Source organism: Gopherus flavomarginatus, chromosome 9 (genome assembly GCF_025201925.1).
Source record: "Gopherus flavomarginatus isolate rGopFla2 chromosome 9, rGopFla2.mat.asm, whole genome shotgun sequence".
Classification (NCBI taxonomy): Eukaryota; Metazoa; Chordata; order Testudines; family Testudinidae; genus Gopherus; species Gopherus flavomarginatus.
The window spans coordinates 54,904,803-54,923,995 of record NC_066625.1 but is presented as its reverse complement, the minus strand read 5'-3'; the positions used below and the strand labels follow the sequence as shown (position 1 = coordinate 54,923,995).

The following is a 19,193-nucleotide window of genomic DNA, read 5'->3' as shown; positions in this document are numbered from 1 at the left end:
TCACCCAGCACTGCTCTGATTCAGACTTCTCTCGAGATCCCCAGCACAGAACTCAAACCACATTTTGTTTTTCGGTTCTCATCCTCTTTTTAATCCCCACCCCCTTGGACAGTCCCAGCAAGCAGCAGGGCTGTAAACACTATCCCATCAGATAGGCGCTCAACTCTTCTGCCATTGCCAGCCAATGAAATATTCACCGGGTTACCACAGCAACGCATGCAGTTGCCACAGCTCCCTTGACATCACACTCCAGAAAGTCTGTAGCAGATGATGGCCCCAGTGTCCCCAGCAACATGTGAACAGGCGGATGGACTGTTCAAACTGGGTCACCTCTGATGAGGTTTCAAATTAGGGGTCTCTCCCCCTCCAGAAATCTACTGCTGCCTTCAACAGAGTGAGGGAGGTGCAAACGTGGAGACATCTAGATTAAAGAGAGGGCAGAGGGTACTTTAATAATTTTTACAGTGCAAGCCAGGAAAGGCCTGCTATCCAAATAAGGCACACGTAGCCAGGCACACACAGAAGTACAATTGCACATCTGAATTGTGCACACATTGATCGTGGCTGCACATGCAAATCAGGATTGTGTAATTGACCATTTGTACCCACAATTAGCTGATTTAGGCAAAAAATCTGTGTGACTACACATACAAACTAGGGGGGAGGGATAGCTCAGTGGTTTGAGCACTGGCCTACTAAACCCAGGGTTGAGAGTTCAACCCCTGAGGGGGGCTATTTAGGGATCTGGGGCAAAAATCTGTCTGAGGATTGGTCTTGTTTGGGGGGAGGGATAGCTCAGGGGTTTGAGCATTGGCCTACTAAACCCAGGGTTGTGAGTTCAATCCCTGAGGGGGCCATTAAGGGAACTAGGGTAAAAATCTGGGGATTGGTCCTGCTTGGAGCAGGGGGTTGGACTAGATGACCTCCTGAGGTCCCTTCCAACCCTAATAGTCTATGATTCTATGATATATTTTTGCATGTACAATTCTGCCTGCCTAGTTCTGGAGAATTGCATTTAAGGGAAGCTTCTCACTCTAATTTAACCCTGCTTTAAACAGCTACAGCTTTCAAGTCACAGTTTCTTTTGCTAGTAAAACTATGAATGTTTCCCATATCTTCCCACGTGAGCTATTCTCAGCCCACTTCAGAATGAAGATCTCTCCAGTTCTGTGCTTCCCATATCCCTCCATAGTAGCCAGTCTCAGCCCAGCAAGTAAAGAACTGGGAGAAAAATCAGTCTTGTCTTTCACCATCTCCTGACATCATTTTTATACATACACCTGAGATCCCAGTCCCATTATGTTAGGCGTTGTACAGACATTGTGAGAGACACTCCCAGCCCTAAAGCGCTTACAATCTAAATAAACAAGACAGACAAGCAGGGAGGTGACATGCCCAAGATCACCCAGCACATCTGTGGCAGAATCGGGAATAGAACCCTAATACCCAGGCCAGCATCTCACCAATGCTAGACCAATGCTCAGAACCACTATTACTCATTTTTTTAAGCTACTCCTATCTCAGTGTTGGCTCCAATCCTTTGCCCTTCTGCTCTGCTCCTGCCCACATCCCTCCATTCTCAGCCCAATGCAGACTGAGGGCCCCTTCAGCACTGCTTGTGCCCATCATGCAAACAGAAGCGTTGCCCCTGTGGCCTGAACGGGTAGCCAAAATTCGGGGTCTTGCAGTGTTGTTTCCATTAGGACAAGAAATCAGCGATACAAGTCAGTTATATTCTAGATATAATCTTGTCTATTTACTATGTACACACAGGCCTTTTTCCCTGAGCATAAGGAAACAAAGCAGGCAGTTTCCTGGCTCAGAAATCCCCACGTGTGCTCTTCTGGCAAGCTCTGTGCCCAAGAAGCTCTATTCTTTTGCAGATCACACACACAGCTCATTCTCCTGGCTTTCTGCCTCCAGCACACACTGCTTGCAACCAATAGCTTAACTCCTGTACTTGCACCAGGGAAAGCCTTCAGTGCTCATGGCTTAGCTCTGATCTGCCATGAGGCCACTGCCTTGGACAGTCATCCCCCACACCATCATCTGTAGCTGTTTTTATTAAATAAAAAGGCTTGTATTGCTCCCTCGTCTAGGCCTGAAAAGGGTGCTTTGCACCCCATTGGCTTTTGGATCTGAAACACCCACCTAGTGGCAGCCACTAGTACCTTTCAGCATAACAGAGGGCTTGATTCTCCCATTCTTCTGTGTTGGGCACCAAGAGGGGCACTCGGAGGCAGCATGACCCAGTGGTTAGAGCAGAGAGCTAGGAGTGAGGAATTCTGGGTCCTACTCCCTTCTCTTCCATCAACTCACCATATGACTCAGAGCAGTTGCTGTGCCTCAGTTTCCCCACCTGTACAACACTGATAATGATACCACAGTGATTGGCAATCTATAAATAAAACAGATGGGCAGATCTCTTGCTGAATTCAGTGGCAGTTCTGCATGCTGGCTGGCTGCAGGATCCTGTCCAGGAAACAGTATTGGGTATTATTTCTTGTTTTATTTCGCTATGATTAAAAGGGTGTTTGCTTTTTGTTTCAAACCAGGTGGATAATGGAATAATTTTTTATCAGCATGACATGCCTCAGCAGCCATTCTGGTTTACTCAGGATGCTTTTCACTTCCGAGTCTCCTCCCCGCCCACAGTAACCGATTCATACGTCCTTGGAGTGCTGGTCTCGTTCGAGGCAAGCTGTCCCCAACCCTCAACGAAGCTGTGGAGAAACCAAGGTAATAGAGCCATGGGGCTGTTGGGAACAAAGCTGTGCTGGCTCCATGAACAGACGAGAGAGGCTGTAGCTAAGGGGAGGGAGGGTGCAGACAATGTCATCCAGGAAGCAAGGGACACAGAGCTGTAGGAACAGCCATTCTGAATCTCCACACTGAGATCCCAGTTCAGGAAAGCAACCCCATGCCAGACAGCACTTCAGCACATTGGGAACTAAACGAGTGCTTAAATGCTTTCCTGAATCAGGGCCCTTCTGCAGCAAGGACTCTCATACACCTCTACCTCAAAATAACGCGGTCCTCAGGAGCCAAAAAATCTCACCGCCTTATAGGTGAGACCGCGTTATATCAGGTTTGATCCAGTACAGCGTGCCGGACTGGACTGGCTTCCTTGCGGTGGTTTAAAGGGCCTGGTGCTGCAGCCACTGCGGGGAGCCCTGGGCCCTTTAAATCACCACCGGAGCTCTGGCTGCAGGGCTCGGGTGGGGATTTAAAGGGCCTGGGGCTCCCCACGACGGCCAGAGCCTCTGGCCTTTTAAATCACCGCCCGAGCCTGGCTCGCTCCGGCAGCCAGGCTCGGGCGGTGATTTAAAGGGCCCGGGGCTCCACACAAATTCGGGTATAACGTGGTAAAGCAGCGGGGTCAGGTGGCGCTTTAAAGGGCCTGGGGCTCCCCGCTGCTTTACCGCGTTATATCCAAATTCATGTTATATCGGGTCACATTCTACTGGGGTAGAGATGTGCTTCTTTTCTCTCATTCCTTCCTTTGCTGTAGCTTCCCTCTTCCTTCTGTACCTCTCAACCTTCCTCAATTCCTTTCCTCTCCTCCTGTTCTCCAACAGAACTATTGTGATACATTGCATTTGTTCTCCTTCCCCTGCCTCCAGCTTTCCTTTGTACCTCTCTTCCTTGAGCTCTCCTCCTCTCTCCTCCATAGCATGCTCTAAGTTAGCTCCACTGTCTCTCTCTCCCAGCCCTTCCTCCCCCTCACCACCACTTCACCCTTTCTGGTTCTTCCGGGCTGAGAGCTGTTGTCATCAGGACAGTCACGGGACTGTGTTCTCTCTTCTTGCAGGCCTCAGGATCTTGGAAGCCCAAAGAGCGCAAATTGACACCTCAGTGCTGGATGCTTCCAACCTGTTGACCAAAGTTCCGGAGTCCAAGCGGGCATCCTATGATGTAGTGTTCCTAGTTACGGAGTTGCCAACCCATGGGCACCTTTCTGTTGCGGATGTATCCATCAGCAAAGAGCATCCCTACTTCCTGCAGTCTGATGTGGTCATGGGTAACCTGCAATACACTCACCATGGATCTGGGACCCAGGAAGATAATTTCAGATTTAAGGTTTGGCTGCGGCCTAGGGCTATGGAGTCTACTCGGCCTCCGCAGGAAGGAGGGGGCTTGGTCATTTCTGAAGCATTCAATATAACAGTGAGCGAGATCAGTGAGAAACCACCTCGCCTCACAAAGCATGGCGATGCTCTGCAGGTTCTCCAAGGCTCCTCGGCAGTGCTCTCCCAGGATCACTTGGATGTAGTAGATCCTGACAGTTCCCCTGAAGAGGTTGAATACAGAATCCTCAAGGGGCCATCCAGTGGCTTCCTGGCCAACACACACAACAAACAGGTGCCTATCAATCAGTTCACCCAAGCAGACATCAATGCCGGGCACCTAATGTTCATCACCAATGGGAGTGGTTCTCCTGGGTCCTTAGAGTTCAGCATCTCTGATGGGCATAATCCACCCATCTTCACTTCTCTAGAGATTGACGTTCTGCCTGAAGTAACCACAGTGATGAGCCAGATACCCCTGGAAATACCCCAGGGCCTAAACATTGCATCGCTGTCCCGAGAGCACCTCCTGGGGGCATCACACCCAGAGGAACAAGAGGTCCATTACACAATCACCAGGGATCCAAAATTTGGCCAGTTGAGGGTCAATCAAAGCCTAGCGAGAAGCTTTTCCCAGAAGCAAGTGGACAATGGTGAAGTGACTTTTACTTTCACGGATTTCACTTCCGCCAAAGATGAATTCCAGTTCCTCTCAATGTCCAAAGGAGTAAACACATCGGGGGTAGTGAATGTGACAGTCAAAGCCTTGGTCAGGACATGGCAGGGGATTCGGTGGCCGAGGGGAACCACCACCCTTCTGAACACCAGAGTCCTTGATGCCAGTGAGCTGGCCAACAAGACAAACAGCATCCCAGCTTTTACAATCCTCAGAGCCCCCCTGGGCAGCCATTTTGTGAAAGTCTCAGGAGACAAAGAGAGTCAGCATGCGTCCATTGATACCTTCACTCAACACGACCTCGAGCAGGGTCTGGTCGGGCTGCAAGTTCTGGAAATGGAAGATGCTGGCCATCACTTGTTGAATGACAGCTTTCTGTTCGAGCTTGCAGCTGATGGGGTGCCACCTGCCCTGGAATTTCTGGGGTATAGCACAGAGCCGTACAACTCATCCATGCCATATGGAACCCCGCTGCTCAGAGCCCCCCACCTCCCAGAGACGAATGACAGGCAAACGCCCCCAGAGGTGAGCCCCTCCTCAGAAACACTGGCCACCCAGCCCCAGGGCTCTGACCATCTGAGCCACAACACTAGCAAGCACAACATGCTTCCAACAGCCGCGGGGGGCCACGAAGCCACCACAAGCCCCTCTCCCTTGGAGGGGGGCACATTCCTCAGCTTCATCGAAGCCAACATGTTCAGCGTGATCATCCCAATCTGCCTGATACTCCTCCTCCTGGCACTAATCCTTCCCCTGATCTTTTATCTCCACAAACGCAACAAGACCGGGAAGCACAACGTCCAGGGGACAACTTCCAAACCCAAGAATGGGGCAGTGGTCGACCAGGAAACCTTCCGCAAGACTGACCCAAACCAAGCCATTCCTTTAACGACTGTGAACCCTCTGGAGGCCAAAGAATCGGGGCCCACAGGCAAAGTGCCAAGAGGGCAGCAGGAACCCGAGCTACTTCAGTACTGCAGGACATCCAACCCTGCTTTAAAAAATAACCAGTACTGGGTCTGAACGCTGGGCCGAGAGGCTAAAAGGCAAGACTATCTCCAAGCAGAGCTCGTTGGCCTCCTGGATTGTTACAGAGTCATCCTGCCTCTTCCTCCTCCTCCTCCCTGACAAGCAGGAGGCAATCCCATTTACACAAGAGGACTCATGGGGATGCAGGGTCCCCCAGATGGTTCCAGAGTCTCACTGGTATGACAGCAGGGAATCTCTCTGGAGGGAATAAATATCCTGACATCCTAGGTCTCCCAGTTGTTTGGGTGGGTTGGGAGGGGGGAGGGAAAGGACGTCTGAAAGCCAGATAACTCCTGTGGGTGAATTAACTGTGCAGGGTAATGGGACGGGGGGCAGGGAAAGGTTGTGGGAATACAGTGTGCCCCCAGTGAATCCTTTCCAGGCAGATATTTTGCCACCTCAATAGGTCCTCTGCACTGGGAAAGAGTTACAGATACCAATAAATCATAGGACAGTAGGTCCCGGCTGGCCCATCTCATTCAGCCCAAGCACAGGAGTGTCTGCACGTAACCATTTCAGTGAGGCTGGTGGGAGGTGAGCTTTCCACCAGGGTGTTTTTGAAGCTCTGGCACACAAGGCAAGATTAAGAGCAATTTGCATTCAATCAGGGTGGTCACAGAGCCCTCCAAATTCTGCAGGGCTAGGTGGGCTGAGGCACTGGCCCTTACGATCAGAAAATCTCCACTGCCAAAGCCAAGGGAATTTAAATTGTCCCCACCCATTCGGAAAAGCAATCTCTTTTTCTCTGAATATTTGTCATGTGTTGCATCAGATGGACTGAACAGTCATTTACCATATTGCACAACAGGTAGAAGGAATGTAACAGATTACAAAACTGGAGCATGTTTGCAGTGATTAGGGTCTATCAGGATGCCACTATCTGGGACGTCTGTTGGTGTGTGGAATATATTTTATGAAACAGATGACAAATATACAGGATCTGATCCTCAGCTGGTGTTAACTCAGCAGAGCTCCACTGATTTTCACCAGCTGGGGATCTGATCCTGTGCTATATGGGACCTGATTCTGCTCTCCCTTACATCAGTGTAAATCAGGAGTAACCCCACAGAGGTCAAAGGGAGGTACATGTGAGAGAAGAATTAGATCTGTTATAATAGGGGTAGACAACCTATGGCACGTGTGCCAAACGTGGCACATGAGCTGATTTTCAGTGACACTCACACTGCCTGAGTCCTGGCCACCGGTCCGGAGGGCTCTGCATTTTAATTTAATTTTAAATGAAGCTTCTTAAACATTTTAAAAACCTTATTTATTTTACACACAACAATAGTTTAGTTATATATTATAGAAAGAGACCTTCTAAAACGTTAAAATGTATTAACGGCACACGAAACCTTAAATTAGAGTGAATACATGAAGACTCGGCACACCACTTCTGAAAGGTTGCCAACCCCTGCGTTATAAGGACACTCCAGCAGAAGTACCCACAACAGGTGGATCACATCATCATATTTTCTAAACAAACATTCTGATACTCTCCACAGGGGATGCCCTCCAGACCTGTTCTCAGCCCAGCTAGTTCTAGAACCACATTTGGAAAGAATGGGTCAAATCCTGGGTCTTGCTCAGTTTCTACTCAGGTAGAATTCCCATTGACATCAATGGAAATTAATCTGAGTAAAGACAGAGGAAAAACTAAGTTATGAGCTCAGGCTCTGACCCAGTAATAGTCCTTTGTATTGCTACAGCTGAGAATCTCATCTCTCATTGAGATTTCGGTAAATCTGGTGTAACTCCACTAAAGCCAATGTACACAATTCTAACTCACAGTAGAACTTGGCCTTAATTTAAATGTGCTTTTATTGTTCCTTCCAAATCGACTGTTTGGTCCTGGGACCCCGGGGTGTTCCTGTTATATTATATCTAGTGTCAATGCAAAGATGAGACGTTTATTTTGCTGATGCTGAAGTTTACTGTTTACGTACGGGGACAAATTTTTAGAACTGTGGGTGCCATGAAGGGTTGTAATGAACTGCAATGAAGTTGAGGGCTAGGTTTCATTCCAGCGGGAGGAAGAGGGAGGCAAATACACATTTCAAGTTCTCTTCCTCCTCGTTTGATTATGCATGCTCTCTGCATGACACTAGAAACTTAGCACTCAAGAAAGTAAGACTGACAGCACTGACCGGAGCAGGGTAGCAAAGGCTTCTCACACACAGATCTGCCAGTCCAAATACCTTTGTTCCAGTTCTGGCCAGGTCTGCATGCAGTTTTACCAATGCATCTCATTTCTGTCCAGCAGCAACCCTGCCATTCCAGTCAAAACTCCAGGTGCATCACTGCCAATACACTCCCATCCCAATGGGAGACACTCCTAGACGTCCACACAGCTCTTCCTACACTCTCCCATCTAGATTTTTATCAGCACGTTTGTCCATTATCAGAACCCCACAGAGCTCTGCCAATACACCTCAGCCCTGATCTGCAAAGGCCTTGTGCTGTAGGGAAGCACTATGGCCTAGCAAAGAGGGCACTGGACTGGGACTCAGGAGACCTGGCTTCTATTTCTGGCTTGCAGGGCCGGCTCCAGCTTTTCTGCCTCCCCAAGTGGCAGAAGGAAAAAAAAGGCATGATAAGCGGCACTTCGGTGGCAGCTCTACCGCCGCCGCTTCATTCTTCGGCAGCAATTCGGCGGCAGGTCCTTCCCTCTGAGAGGGACTGATGGACCCGCCGCCAAATTGCCACTGAAGCAGGGCCGGCTCTAGGTTTTTTGCCACCCCAAGCAAAAAAAATTTTGGCTGCCCCTCGTCCCAGCCCTGGGCTCCTCGCTGCACCCCCTTGCTGCCCCAGCCCTGGGCTCTCCCCCCCAACCCACACCCCCTGCTGCCTCAGCTCTGGCTCCCCCTTCCCCCCCACCATTGCCCCACACAAACACCTCCTGCTGCCCCAGCCCTGGGCTCTCCCCACCCCCACCTGCACTCTCCTTCTGCCGCAGCCCTGGGTCATTGGTAACTCACTCCCAGGGCAGGTCACTCAGCAGGAATTTTGGATGAGTACAGAACAGACAGGATTGGTTCCCGTATGGTTACAGAACTGCAGTAAAGTGGAACCATTTTCAGCTTGTGTGATTGGAGGATATCTGGATGCATATTATAAGCCTGTCTGTCCTCCATAAATGAGGAAAAGTTGAGGTGCCTTTATTATTCTTTTGTTCCACTCTTTGTTTCTGTGGAGAATTTGCCAATGCAATATCACTGTCTTCCTTTTAAACAAACAAACAAACAAACAAACAAACAAGGCAATGGCTGTTGAAAATAGCAATTCCAGTCCTAAAAACCACTGGGAAGCATTTCTTGCTCAATTTTATCCTACTTTTTCTACAGCAAGTTACAGTGGATCAGTATATTTGATTTGGGAGAAATGAAGTAACAGCTGCCCAAATTGAGCTTGAGCACTCCTGAATTTTGAGGTGTTCAATTCTGGAAGGCAGGTGCTAGATTCCCTTTCTGACTATTAGCTAAATCTGGAAAGGAAAAGTCAATTTCTGCTTCCATGGCTCAGAAGTAGAAATCCTCCTGTGTGCCTGGTACTGTATCTAAAGCTGCCCAGATTCTGTAGTAGAGCCTCCCCTCCCTTACTTATCATTTTAACTTCTGGTGGGATCCACGTATCTCCCTTGCTAGGCTTCAGATAGAGAGGTGCACTGTCCGTTTAGTCCACCCAATTTCTTCTTTAAGGACGGCAAGGTGAGGTCACACCAGTATCCCTAATCCAGTCTGGGGAAGTCTTCTGAAGGGGATGTCTGGGCCAAAGCCTACTCCTTGGGCATACTACTAGGGTTATCATACGTCCGTATTTTCACGGACATTTCTGGCTTTTGGGGTTTTAAATAGCCATCCAGGAGGAATTTGTAAAACTCTCAAAAGATCTGGGATTTCTCCCCCAATGCAGAGCACGGCATGGCTGACAGGGCAACTTGGCTGGATTGAGCCACTCGCATGGGGCCTCCATCAGCCAGAGCCCCTCCCCTGCAGCCTCAAATCAATGGCCGGGCCATATTGAGCCGCTCGCATCGGGGCCTCTATCAGCCAGAGCCCCTCCCCTGCTCCCCCACTCCCATGCAGCCTCAGCACACCATACCGGCAGCGTTCTGGGGGAGTGGCAGCTGTGGCTCCACGGAGGAGCACGGCAGCATGTATGGAGTGTCCTGTTTTTTGAATGATAAAATATGGTATCCCTACCCTTCACAGTGCAGCTCTCCACTCACAGCAGGCTGCAGCATGAAGTTGCAGCTACTTCACTCCCTCCCACACGGTTTCCTGTCGGCAGTGGCCAAGGGAATGCTGGGAAATGTAGTTCTTTCCCTGCTCCAGGGCTGGCTCTATAGGCAGGGAGCTAACCAAGGAACTACAGCTCCCAGGGGCCCCTGTTGGTTCTCAGCTCCCATGCTGGATCCCTGCCGCCCCTGCAAATGGGCTGCCCCAAGCATGTGCTTGCTTTGCTGGTGCCTAGAGCCGCCCCTGCGCTGAAGACCCAGACATGCCGCCCCTTTCTTTTGGCCGCCCAAGCACCTGCTTGCTGCGCTGGTGCCTAGAGCTGGCCCTGCTGGCTTGGCCATTGTCTTGCTGGGTGACCTTGGGCAACTCACTTCCCCAATCTGTGCCTCAGTTTTCCCATCTGTAAAAATTACAATACTGGTGCTTACCTCTTTTGTAAAGCGCTTTGAAATCTACTGATGAAAAGAGCTAGGTATTACTATTCCAGCAATGTCACAGCTATCGTCAGAAGGCTCCCTCATCCTGTTCACATTCACACAATAAAAGCAATGCAAATTCTCCCCCTCCTCCCACATTAGCCCCAGATTGGAATTTTGTACCTCACCTGTCTAATAACAAAGGAATCACTGAGTCAGAGATAGAGCCTTTGGGTGGGACGAGACATGTGAATAGTTCAAATAGCAGCAACGTTGTTTAAAGCTACCTTAATGTGTTTTGTTTTGTATTTTCCTTTCTATACATTTTGCTTCACAACAGTGGATTGGATAATTTATAATAAAATGAGCAATTTTGTAATGAATATTGAAATAAACAAATTATTTTTAAAGCACATGGTCATCTGGAGACTTCCCTGTAGAAGGAAATATCGAGCCACAGGACACATCAGACATACTGTAACCTAAGCCCAACATACACCAGGCCAGATTCTGCTGCCAGTTACAGTGACATGTAAATCCAGTACAAGTCCATTGTCTTCACTCAGGTTACTCTGGATTTACACCAATGAATATGAGGGCAGAATTTAGCTCATCTTATCCCACCTTAGAGATGTCATTTACACAAGAAGGCCAGGTGCTCAGCTACTGTCAAACATCTGGAGCTAACATTCCATTGGAAGGAAGAGCAGGATTTTACTTAGCCTGGAAACCATAGAATCATAGAATCATAGGACTGGAAGGGACCTTGAGAGGTCATCTAGTCCAGTCCCCTGCCTCATGGCAGGACTAAGTAACCATCTTGTTACAAGCATTGTTCCTGTGCTCCGATTATAAAGGGAAAGTAAAGGAATACAGTCAAAGGAGAAAGACTTGCTAGACAGGACTGTCAGTATTCTCTTGTTTCTCCAGCACGATGTTGCTTCCTCTCAGCTGGCCATACCGGATTCACTCCATGACATGCTACGTAATTGTCATGGATCATATACACTCTACCAATGTGGGGCTTTGGAACAGATCCATAGGCCAGTTATATTGAAATCCGGAGCCTAGCAGCTGAGGGTGGGTTTAATTTCATCACTTAAATACGAGCAACAGGGACACTTAGCTTGGTTCTCCTTGCCCTTAGTCCACTCAGACCCTGGTCTAACTCTCCTGACCTCAGTGGAATCAATACTATTTACACCAGTAAAAGTGAAAGGAGAATTATGCCCCCCGTCAAGCAATTTAGGTCCAAAATCTCAACCTCCTCCAGCTTCTGCATATTTTTATTCTATACACGACAGCCTTCCATCACGTAGCCTCAAAGCAACAGGCAGTGTGGTCTTGTGCTGAAATATGTTTGGGACAAGGGTGGAGGGAGGCAGTCAGGTAGCCAGTAAAGCCTGCCTGATGTCTGGTATGACTCTGAGCAGTTTAAGGGCTGCTCTAACTTACACCAGCTGGTTACGGTCCCCAAGCATTCCTACACCAGGGTGTGGGGGAATCAGTGGACATAGGAGCCTGTAACACCACCGTCCATTATCTGAGAGCTCCCCTGCTCTGGAATTCTCAGACAGTCGTTTACAGACAGATTCTGCCTGAGCAACGCAAAGTGGCCAGAACAGGAGAGTCTCTGGCCCAATATACCCACAAACCCGACCAACACTGTAGCAATGCCTGCTGGTGTTACACAAACTGGGCAGCAGCAGTTAGCTATTACTGATCTCAGAGCAGGGCCAGACACCTGCAATGGGACAGGAGGGCATGTATTTTGTGTGCTGAACTTTCATCTCTGAAGATGCCAGTGCACAAGCAACAGAGTTAAACATCATGATAATTTACTGTGCAGTTTCCAAAGAGGCTTTACAAACGAGAGAGTGTTTAATGGTACTCGGAATATAACGTTCTCGCACCAAAGGTAAGAAATGACCTTTTACATTTTTATTGGCAATAGAACAAGCTGATCAGAAAACTCCTGGTGCCTTTAAATAAGGACACCCTCAGCTATCATGCTACCTTAGCATCACTCACCTGATGGCCAGTTGAGGAGGGAGTTGAATTCCAACTTTGAACGGGCCTCAGAGGACTTGTTCTGTCAGTGGTAGTCAGTCTTTTCTTTGCTGTGCACACCTCTGACATGATGCACATCATGCGATCGTCTCTTGATTGCGAACTGGGGCTACAGCATTCCCTGCGGAACCAGTTAAAATTAGTTAAAAATATAAAAACAAACTTCAACCTTTAAAACATATGTACAGCTGTAGTGGTATGCATGCCAGATGTGTACAGTTGTAGTGGTATGCATGCCAGATGTGTACAGCTGTACAATTTGAGTGAACTGTGAGTGTATCACATATGCATTGTTGTATATGCCCCTGATAAGGACCTCTCTGTGCTCCAGACATGCACATCTGTCTACTGCACAGCCACGTGTATGTCACTCAGAGGGTTTGCCTTTACTGCAGTATTAGACTGAGGTATAGCTAGGAGTTACAGCCCCTAAACTGACTCCCATCCACACACACAAATCTCTGGCTCGAGTGAGGTGGTGCTTTCAGCTTGGGCTAGGCGGCCTGTCAGGGGGTGCATAGGTTGAAGTCTGAGCGTGGCTGACACTGGAGCTAACATGGTGGGGATGCGGCTTCTCTGTGCAGCTCCTACAAAGACACTGGGCAGCTCCAGGGTTGTTGTGCAGTGTGGCTGCTCTCCCTTGAGCGAGGCTAGCTCCAGAGCAGGCGTGTCCATGGATAACTAATCCTGCAGGGAAGACAAGCCCAGACAGCTTCGGAACCCAGCACAGGAGCTGGGGGGATCCCTTGGAGCCAGAAAATCCCTGTGTGCAGCTGAGACTGTTTTTTCTTCTCAGTGCTTTCTCTTTCTCTGCTAGGTTGCGGCGGAGAGCTGAGTGCAGAGCAAGAGAAGCCAGTGTCCTACCTCATGCATGACAGGACTCCTCCACATTAAGCACATGGCCAGGACAAGAGAAAAGCAGGGGTGAGGAGACAATCTGGAAGGGAGTCCAGTGGGCCCTGCTGTGAGGGAATCATAGAGTATTAGGGTTGGAAGGGACCTCAGGAGATCATTGAGTCCAACCCCCTGCTCAAAGCAGGACCAATCCCCAAATGGCCCCCTCAAGGATTGAGCTCACAACCCTGGGTTCAGCAGGCCAATGCTCAAACCACTGAGCTATCTCTCCCCACCTGAGCTCAGCTTGGGAAGAGCCATTCCCAAGCTAAGCTCAGACATAGCTCACATATTGTGGCTCTCTCTCCGGGGCTTGGCTTCATTAACACAGAAGTTAACAATAACACAGCCTGAAGACACACGCATGGGAATTCTGTAGAAACTCATCCAGGGTACACGTGAGCAGTACTAATGCTTAGTACTTACACAGCATGCTCACACGGGCACATATGTATGTACATCCCTACCCACGCAGAACTCCGGTCATTCTAAACTCCCCGAGCCCTGTGATGTAGCAATAAAACACTAACTAGGCGATTCTCACCCTCCACAAGGACATCAGCATTGTGAGCACCACAGAGCAGTGCTCTAGAAATGACAGCATGCAGCATGTGCTTCCTCACAGCAGTCCCTAGCATTGCCAGTTGGGTTTCCATCAGTGTGAGCTTCCCCTCCACAGTGCTCTGGCACTGCCAGCGGGGACATCAGCTGAGATCCACAAATGTGAGCAAGGATCACAGATCTCCATCCTCTGAATGGAGCCAAGCAGCTGTCCCATTAAAGATACCCCCATGTGGCGGGGAGCTAATGGGGCTTCTGTATTTCTAAGGCTACTTACAAAGGGATGGTGTGAGAAAGGCTGAGGAGTGTGGTGTGGGGAAGGAACAGTTGGGGCTATGTTTCGTGAGAGGTGGCACTCTGGGAAAGGGGGTCCTGCAGGTCAGCTGTGGAATGAATGGAGTGTTTATTCCCAAGGGCTGACGCTCCACAGCTGTCTCTGCCTGGCCACTCCACGGATAAAAGGAGAACAGCACAGTCCGAGCATCAAGGCGACAGAGAGCCCTGATGAGGTTGTTGGCCAAACAGGGCCCGTTTCCCCCTGGAGCTTACCTAATTACACCAAGGAGGCACGGAGAACAAGAAGACGGGTACCACACCTTTATTTTCGTTCAGCTGAGCGGGTGTTTCTTCTCGACTAATGCCAGAGAAGAGCACACCTTACATGGGGGACATGAGTCCCTTTTATAATCAGTAACAAACAACTTTAGTAAACGTCATTATACTGACCTATAGATAACAGGTCACACAGAATACATGATTATTTTGGGGAAGGGGATACAAGATACATCTGTTGCGGATACATTTATCATTTTGAAGGGAGTATAAGGTACATACCTTGACCTTTAGTATTACATATCTTTGAGGATACATGGGAAAACAGCTGCATAAACTTTTGTGCCAAGCGGACTAATTAGTAAATAGCTGACATGGTTAAATGAGACTAGATACATGTCTTGTCCTGGATTCCCAGGTTTTGCTTGTTATTCAAATCCCTAGGCCCCTCTTTGGGCTAAAGCCAGGGAAAGAGAGGAAGATACAGGCCTGGGCCTGTTGATTTTTAGGCCTTTTCTATCAAGATCACATAACGCTCAACATCCCCTTCCTCTGCTGACAGGGAGTTCAATGTCCCAGATTACACACCCTCACCCTGCTCCATCAATGGAGCTCAGTCTCAGCCAGCCCTGGCATTCATCTACGTGCGCCCACCACAGGGTCCACTTCCTAGCCTTGTAGCAAAGACTGGCCCCTCTTCATGGACAGGGGAATTTAGTCTCCATGATCCTTCATTCCAAGACATGACTCCACCAGTGGATCCCATTCCTGATTTGGAAGAGACTGCCTCCTGCTGGGGAGAGAGGGGAATGCAGTCTCCATGGGCATCCACTTCTGGCATCCTTCTCAGGCAGTCCCAGGTATAGATTACAATCTGAACCTGAGTAAGACAAGCTGGCTGGGGATGCAGCGTGGCGTTTGTTCCTTTGAAACAAAGGGAAAACCTGAGCAGGAAGCTGGGTGTCAGATGAAAGGTATTTGTTCTCCCTGTGCAGGGCCGCCCAGAGGATTCAGAGGACCTGGGGCAAAGCGGGGGAGCTGCGGCGCTTGTACTCACCCGGTGACGGTCCAGGTCTTCGGCGGCATTTCTGCGACGGGGGGTGGGGGGGGTCTTCAGTTGCTCTGCGTCTTCGGCAGCGCTGAAGGGCCCCCCACTGCCGAAATGCCGTCCAAAGACCCGGACTGCAGCCAGGACAGGGCTCGCAGGGCCCCTGCAGGCCCGGGGCCTATTGCCCCACTTGCCCTGCCCTACCCCCCGGGCAGCCCTGTCCCTGTGGAATACAAATGCACTTGAAAGAAGCAGGACTATTCCAGAAAACAGGTGATGTAGGGAGGGACGCAGTCTGCCAGTCCAAGTTGCCCTCCTCCGTGTATTAACCCTGCCTATGCATTCAGTCTGGGTATGGTGGCCAGGTACACTCCTGTCTTGGCACTGCTACACATATGCTGCATTACAGCACTCGCCAGCACTGGCCCGGGGTTACAATAGCATCAGCCTCTCAAGATGAAAGCTACCAGGCCCTTAGCTGCAAATCCTTTAATAACCAACCTTGGCACCACTGACTCAAGGGCCTCAAAACCCTTCCCAACAGTCCCGCATGCCCTCTGTGAGCTTGGTAAGCAATATGGGTAGGGATCACTGTCGGCCTGCGGGGTGCACCATAGCACTTAGCACCACACCCCAGCTGAGGGCAGGGAGGGATGACCACTGTATGCCACTGGAATTGCCTTGGGGATTGCAGGAAGGTAGAAAGGAAGAAACAGCCCCTGGCAAAACAGGGCCCCAGACCAACAGGCCTCTGTAAACGCTAAAGAAAAAGAAGAAAGGGAACAGAGTTGGGATTTAGGCAGAACACCAGGGTTAACGACCTCCTCTTTCCTGGGATCTCTACAGACACACTCAGGGAGGAGCAGACCTCAGTGCTACTTCACACTGGAAAGACAGCACCTCTAGAGCCCCCTGCCAGCAGGCCAGTTCAGGCATTGGTTCAGAACTGATTCAGAGAAATGATCAGCATCTGATCAGTCATCCACACCTCCCCTGCGGCACTTGGGCTTTCTTTGGAGAAGGGCCCTCCATCTGCTGATCCAGCCAAGCTTCACCTAGTTTGGCAGCACTGATAGGATCACAGCTCAGCATAGTATGGCTAGAGGGCCCCTTGTTTCTCACAGAGCACTTCCCCTGGACCTGCTGACCATCTCCAGAATAACACTGGGGTAATTCCTTCAGTTCCCGCAACATCTCCACTGGCAAGACCTCTGGATGCAACAACAAGCCCTACTCTACCTTCAGGCTTGTCCTGATGCCGCCCTGTTTGGGATGAGGAGCAACACTAGCACATGCATTGTGATCATTCCTTGTTTTAATTGTGGGCCAAGCAAGTGGACTTTTAAAATTAGCAGGTGGCCTCACTCGGTGTATGAGTGTGTCCTGCACTTTGCAGCTGTCAGTCCATTGAGTGGGTCATCACCAGTCTGCATGTGGCATAACTTAAAACCACTCACGCACCCTGCAAAAATGTCTGAGAAGGTTACCCTGAAAGGACTTGAGTACAGGGTCTCCCATGCACACTTCTCATAGGACGCTCTCCACTGGCCCAGAGACCAGGATCGCAGGGACAGGGCTCCCAGGGCATCCATCGCAGGAGGCTCCCCACTGATTTGGGGGTGGAATTACCACCCCACAGCAGAGCAGGACAGTTGGAGGGGAGATTACACATGGCTGGAAGTGCAATTGTGAGGTTGGGCTTCAGCTAGAGGAGTGGAGCCTTGAAATGATGCCCCCTAGTCCCAGGTTCCGAATCCTCTGTGGAAGGAGCTGCTGCAGAGCAGAGGAGGAAGGAGGAGCTGCAAAAGGCTGATGTTATCACTGCTCCTTAGGCCGGCCTCTTTCAAATCCCAGGCTCTAAAGGTCATGGCTGCCCTCCCAGTCCCCAGGGGGCTTTCAGCCAGGCAGCTGGTTAGCGCAGCCTTCTTTATGCCAGGCCAAATTCCTTGGCCACCAGCAGAGCCAGGGAGTGATTGGACTGTGCCTTTAACTGGCAGGGAAATTCCAGATCCAGTGCTCAGGCCCACTTCAAAGCTGACTGTGAATCTGTCCCCATAGAAACGGCAGGGGCAGCATTCTCAGGCTAGAATGGAGCTGTGTTTCCCACCCGCCCTGGACCAGCCCGCAAAGGGAGGAGTTTACTGCTCAAGCCCTGAGCTCCTGTCAAAGAGGGGGGCTCTTAAAGGAGCAGTGAGCTGTAATCTTCCATGGCTGCCATGCAGAAAAGTAGATCTACTAAGCCTACTAGATTCAGTCCCTTGCATGGACGTCTTTGTATTTCACATGCTGGAAGTTAGCCTGGTTGGTCCATTGCTGCCTGATTAGGGTGACCAGACAGCAAGTGTGAAAAATTGGAACAGGGAATGAGGGGTAATTGGCGCCTATATAAACCTAAGCCCCAAATATCGGGACTGTCCCTATAAAACCAGGACATCTGGTGACCCTATGCCTAATCCAGACCATAACCTTAAGAATAATATACATTCATATAGCAACCTTCATTGCCTCCATCTACCTATGCACAGCACCAGGGAAATGCAGCCACTGCACCTGGGATGGCAAAAAGGAGTCAGCTACAGCAAAAAGTACACTGCACAAATCAGTGAGCTGGTGGGAGGAGAAAATCTAACTGAGAAACCTAGCAACTCCCTGCAGAGCTCTGATCTTTGATTGGGAGCCCAAAGGACTTGTCTAAGACAAAGAAATAAATCAGCAATAAGAAAGGCATGACAGGGTCATTAGTGTCAACATAAGAACATAAGAATGGCCGTACTGGGTCAGATCAAAGGTTCATCTAGCCCAGTATCCTGTCTACCGACAGTGGCGAATGCCAGGTGCCCCAGAGGGAATGAACCTAACGGGTAATGATCAAGTGATCTCTCTCCTGCCATCCATCTCCACCCTCTGACAAACAGAGTCTAGGGACACTATTCCTTACCCACCCTGGCTAATAGACATTAATGGACTTAACTTCCATGAATTTATCCAGTTCACTTTTAAATGCTGTTGAAGTCCTAGCCTTCACAACCTCCTCAGGTAAGGAGTTCCACAAGTTGACTGTGTGCGGTGTGAAGAAGAACTTCCTTTTATTTGTTTTAAACCTGCTGCCTATTAATTTCATTTGGTGACCCCTTAGTTCTTGTATTATGGGAATAAGTAAATAACTTTTCCTTAGCTACTTTCTCCACATCACTCATGATTTTATATACCTCTGCCATATCCCCCCTTAGTCTCCTCTTTTCCAAACTGAAAAGTCCTAGCCTCTTTAATCTCTCCTCACATGGGAGTTGTTCCAAACCCCTAATCACTTTAGTTGCCCTTCTCTGAACCTTTTCTAGTGCCAGTATATCTTTTTTGAGATGAGGAGACCACATCTGTACGCAGTATTCAAGATGTGGGCATACCATCTATTTATATAAGGGCACTAATATATTCTCAGTCTTATTCTCTATCTCCTTTTTAATGATTCCTAACATCCAGTTTGCTTTTTTGACCGCCTCTGCACATTGCGTGGACATCTTCAGAGAACTATCCACAATGACTCCAAGATCTTTTTCCTGATTTGTTGTAGCTAAATTAGCCCCCATCATATTGTATGTATAGTTGGGGTTATTTTTTCCAATGTGCATTACTTTACATTTA

The 19,193-nt window shown here is 49.4% G+C and overlaps 1 protein-coding gene across 2 annotated transcripts in view; it reads left to right on the top strand.

The window, feature by feature from the left end:
- The window catches only part of CSPG4 (chondroitin sulfate proteoglycan 4), an 80,341-nt gene extending 74,338 nt beyond the window's left edge, over positions 1–6,003 (top strand). For both annotated transcript variants that reach the window (XM_050966964.1, XM_050966963.1), the window contains exons 9-10: positions 2,556–2,739; positions 3,812–6,003. In XM_050966964.1, coding sequence (XP_050822921.1) covers positions 2,556–2,739; positions 3,812–5,766 — 2,139 coding nt within the window. In that variant the 3' untranslated portion in view covers positions 5,767–6,003. The remainder of the gene's footprint in view (positions 1–2,555; positions 2,740–3,811) is intronic.
- Positions 6,004–19,193: the final 13,190 nt, after the last annotated feature.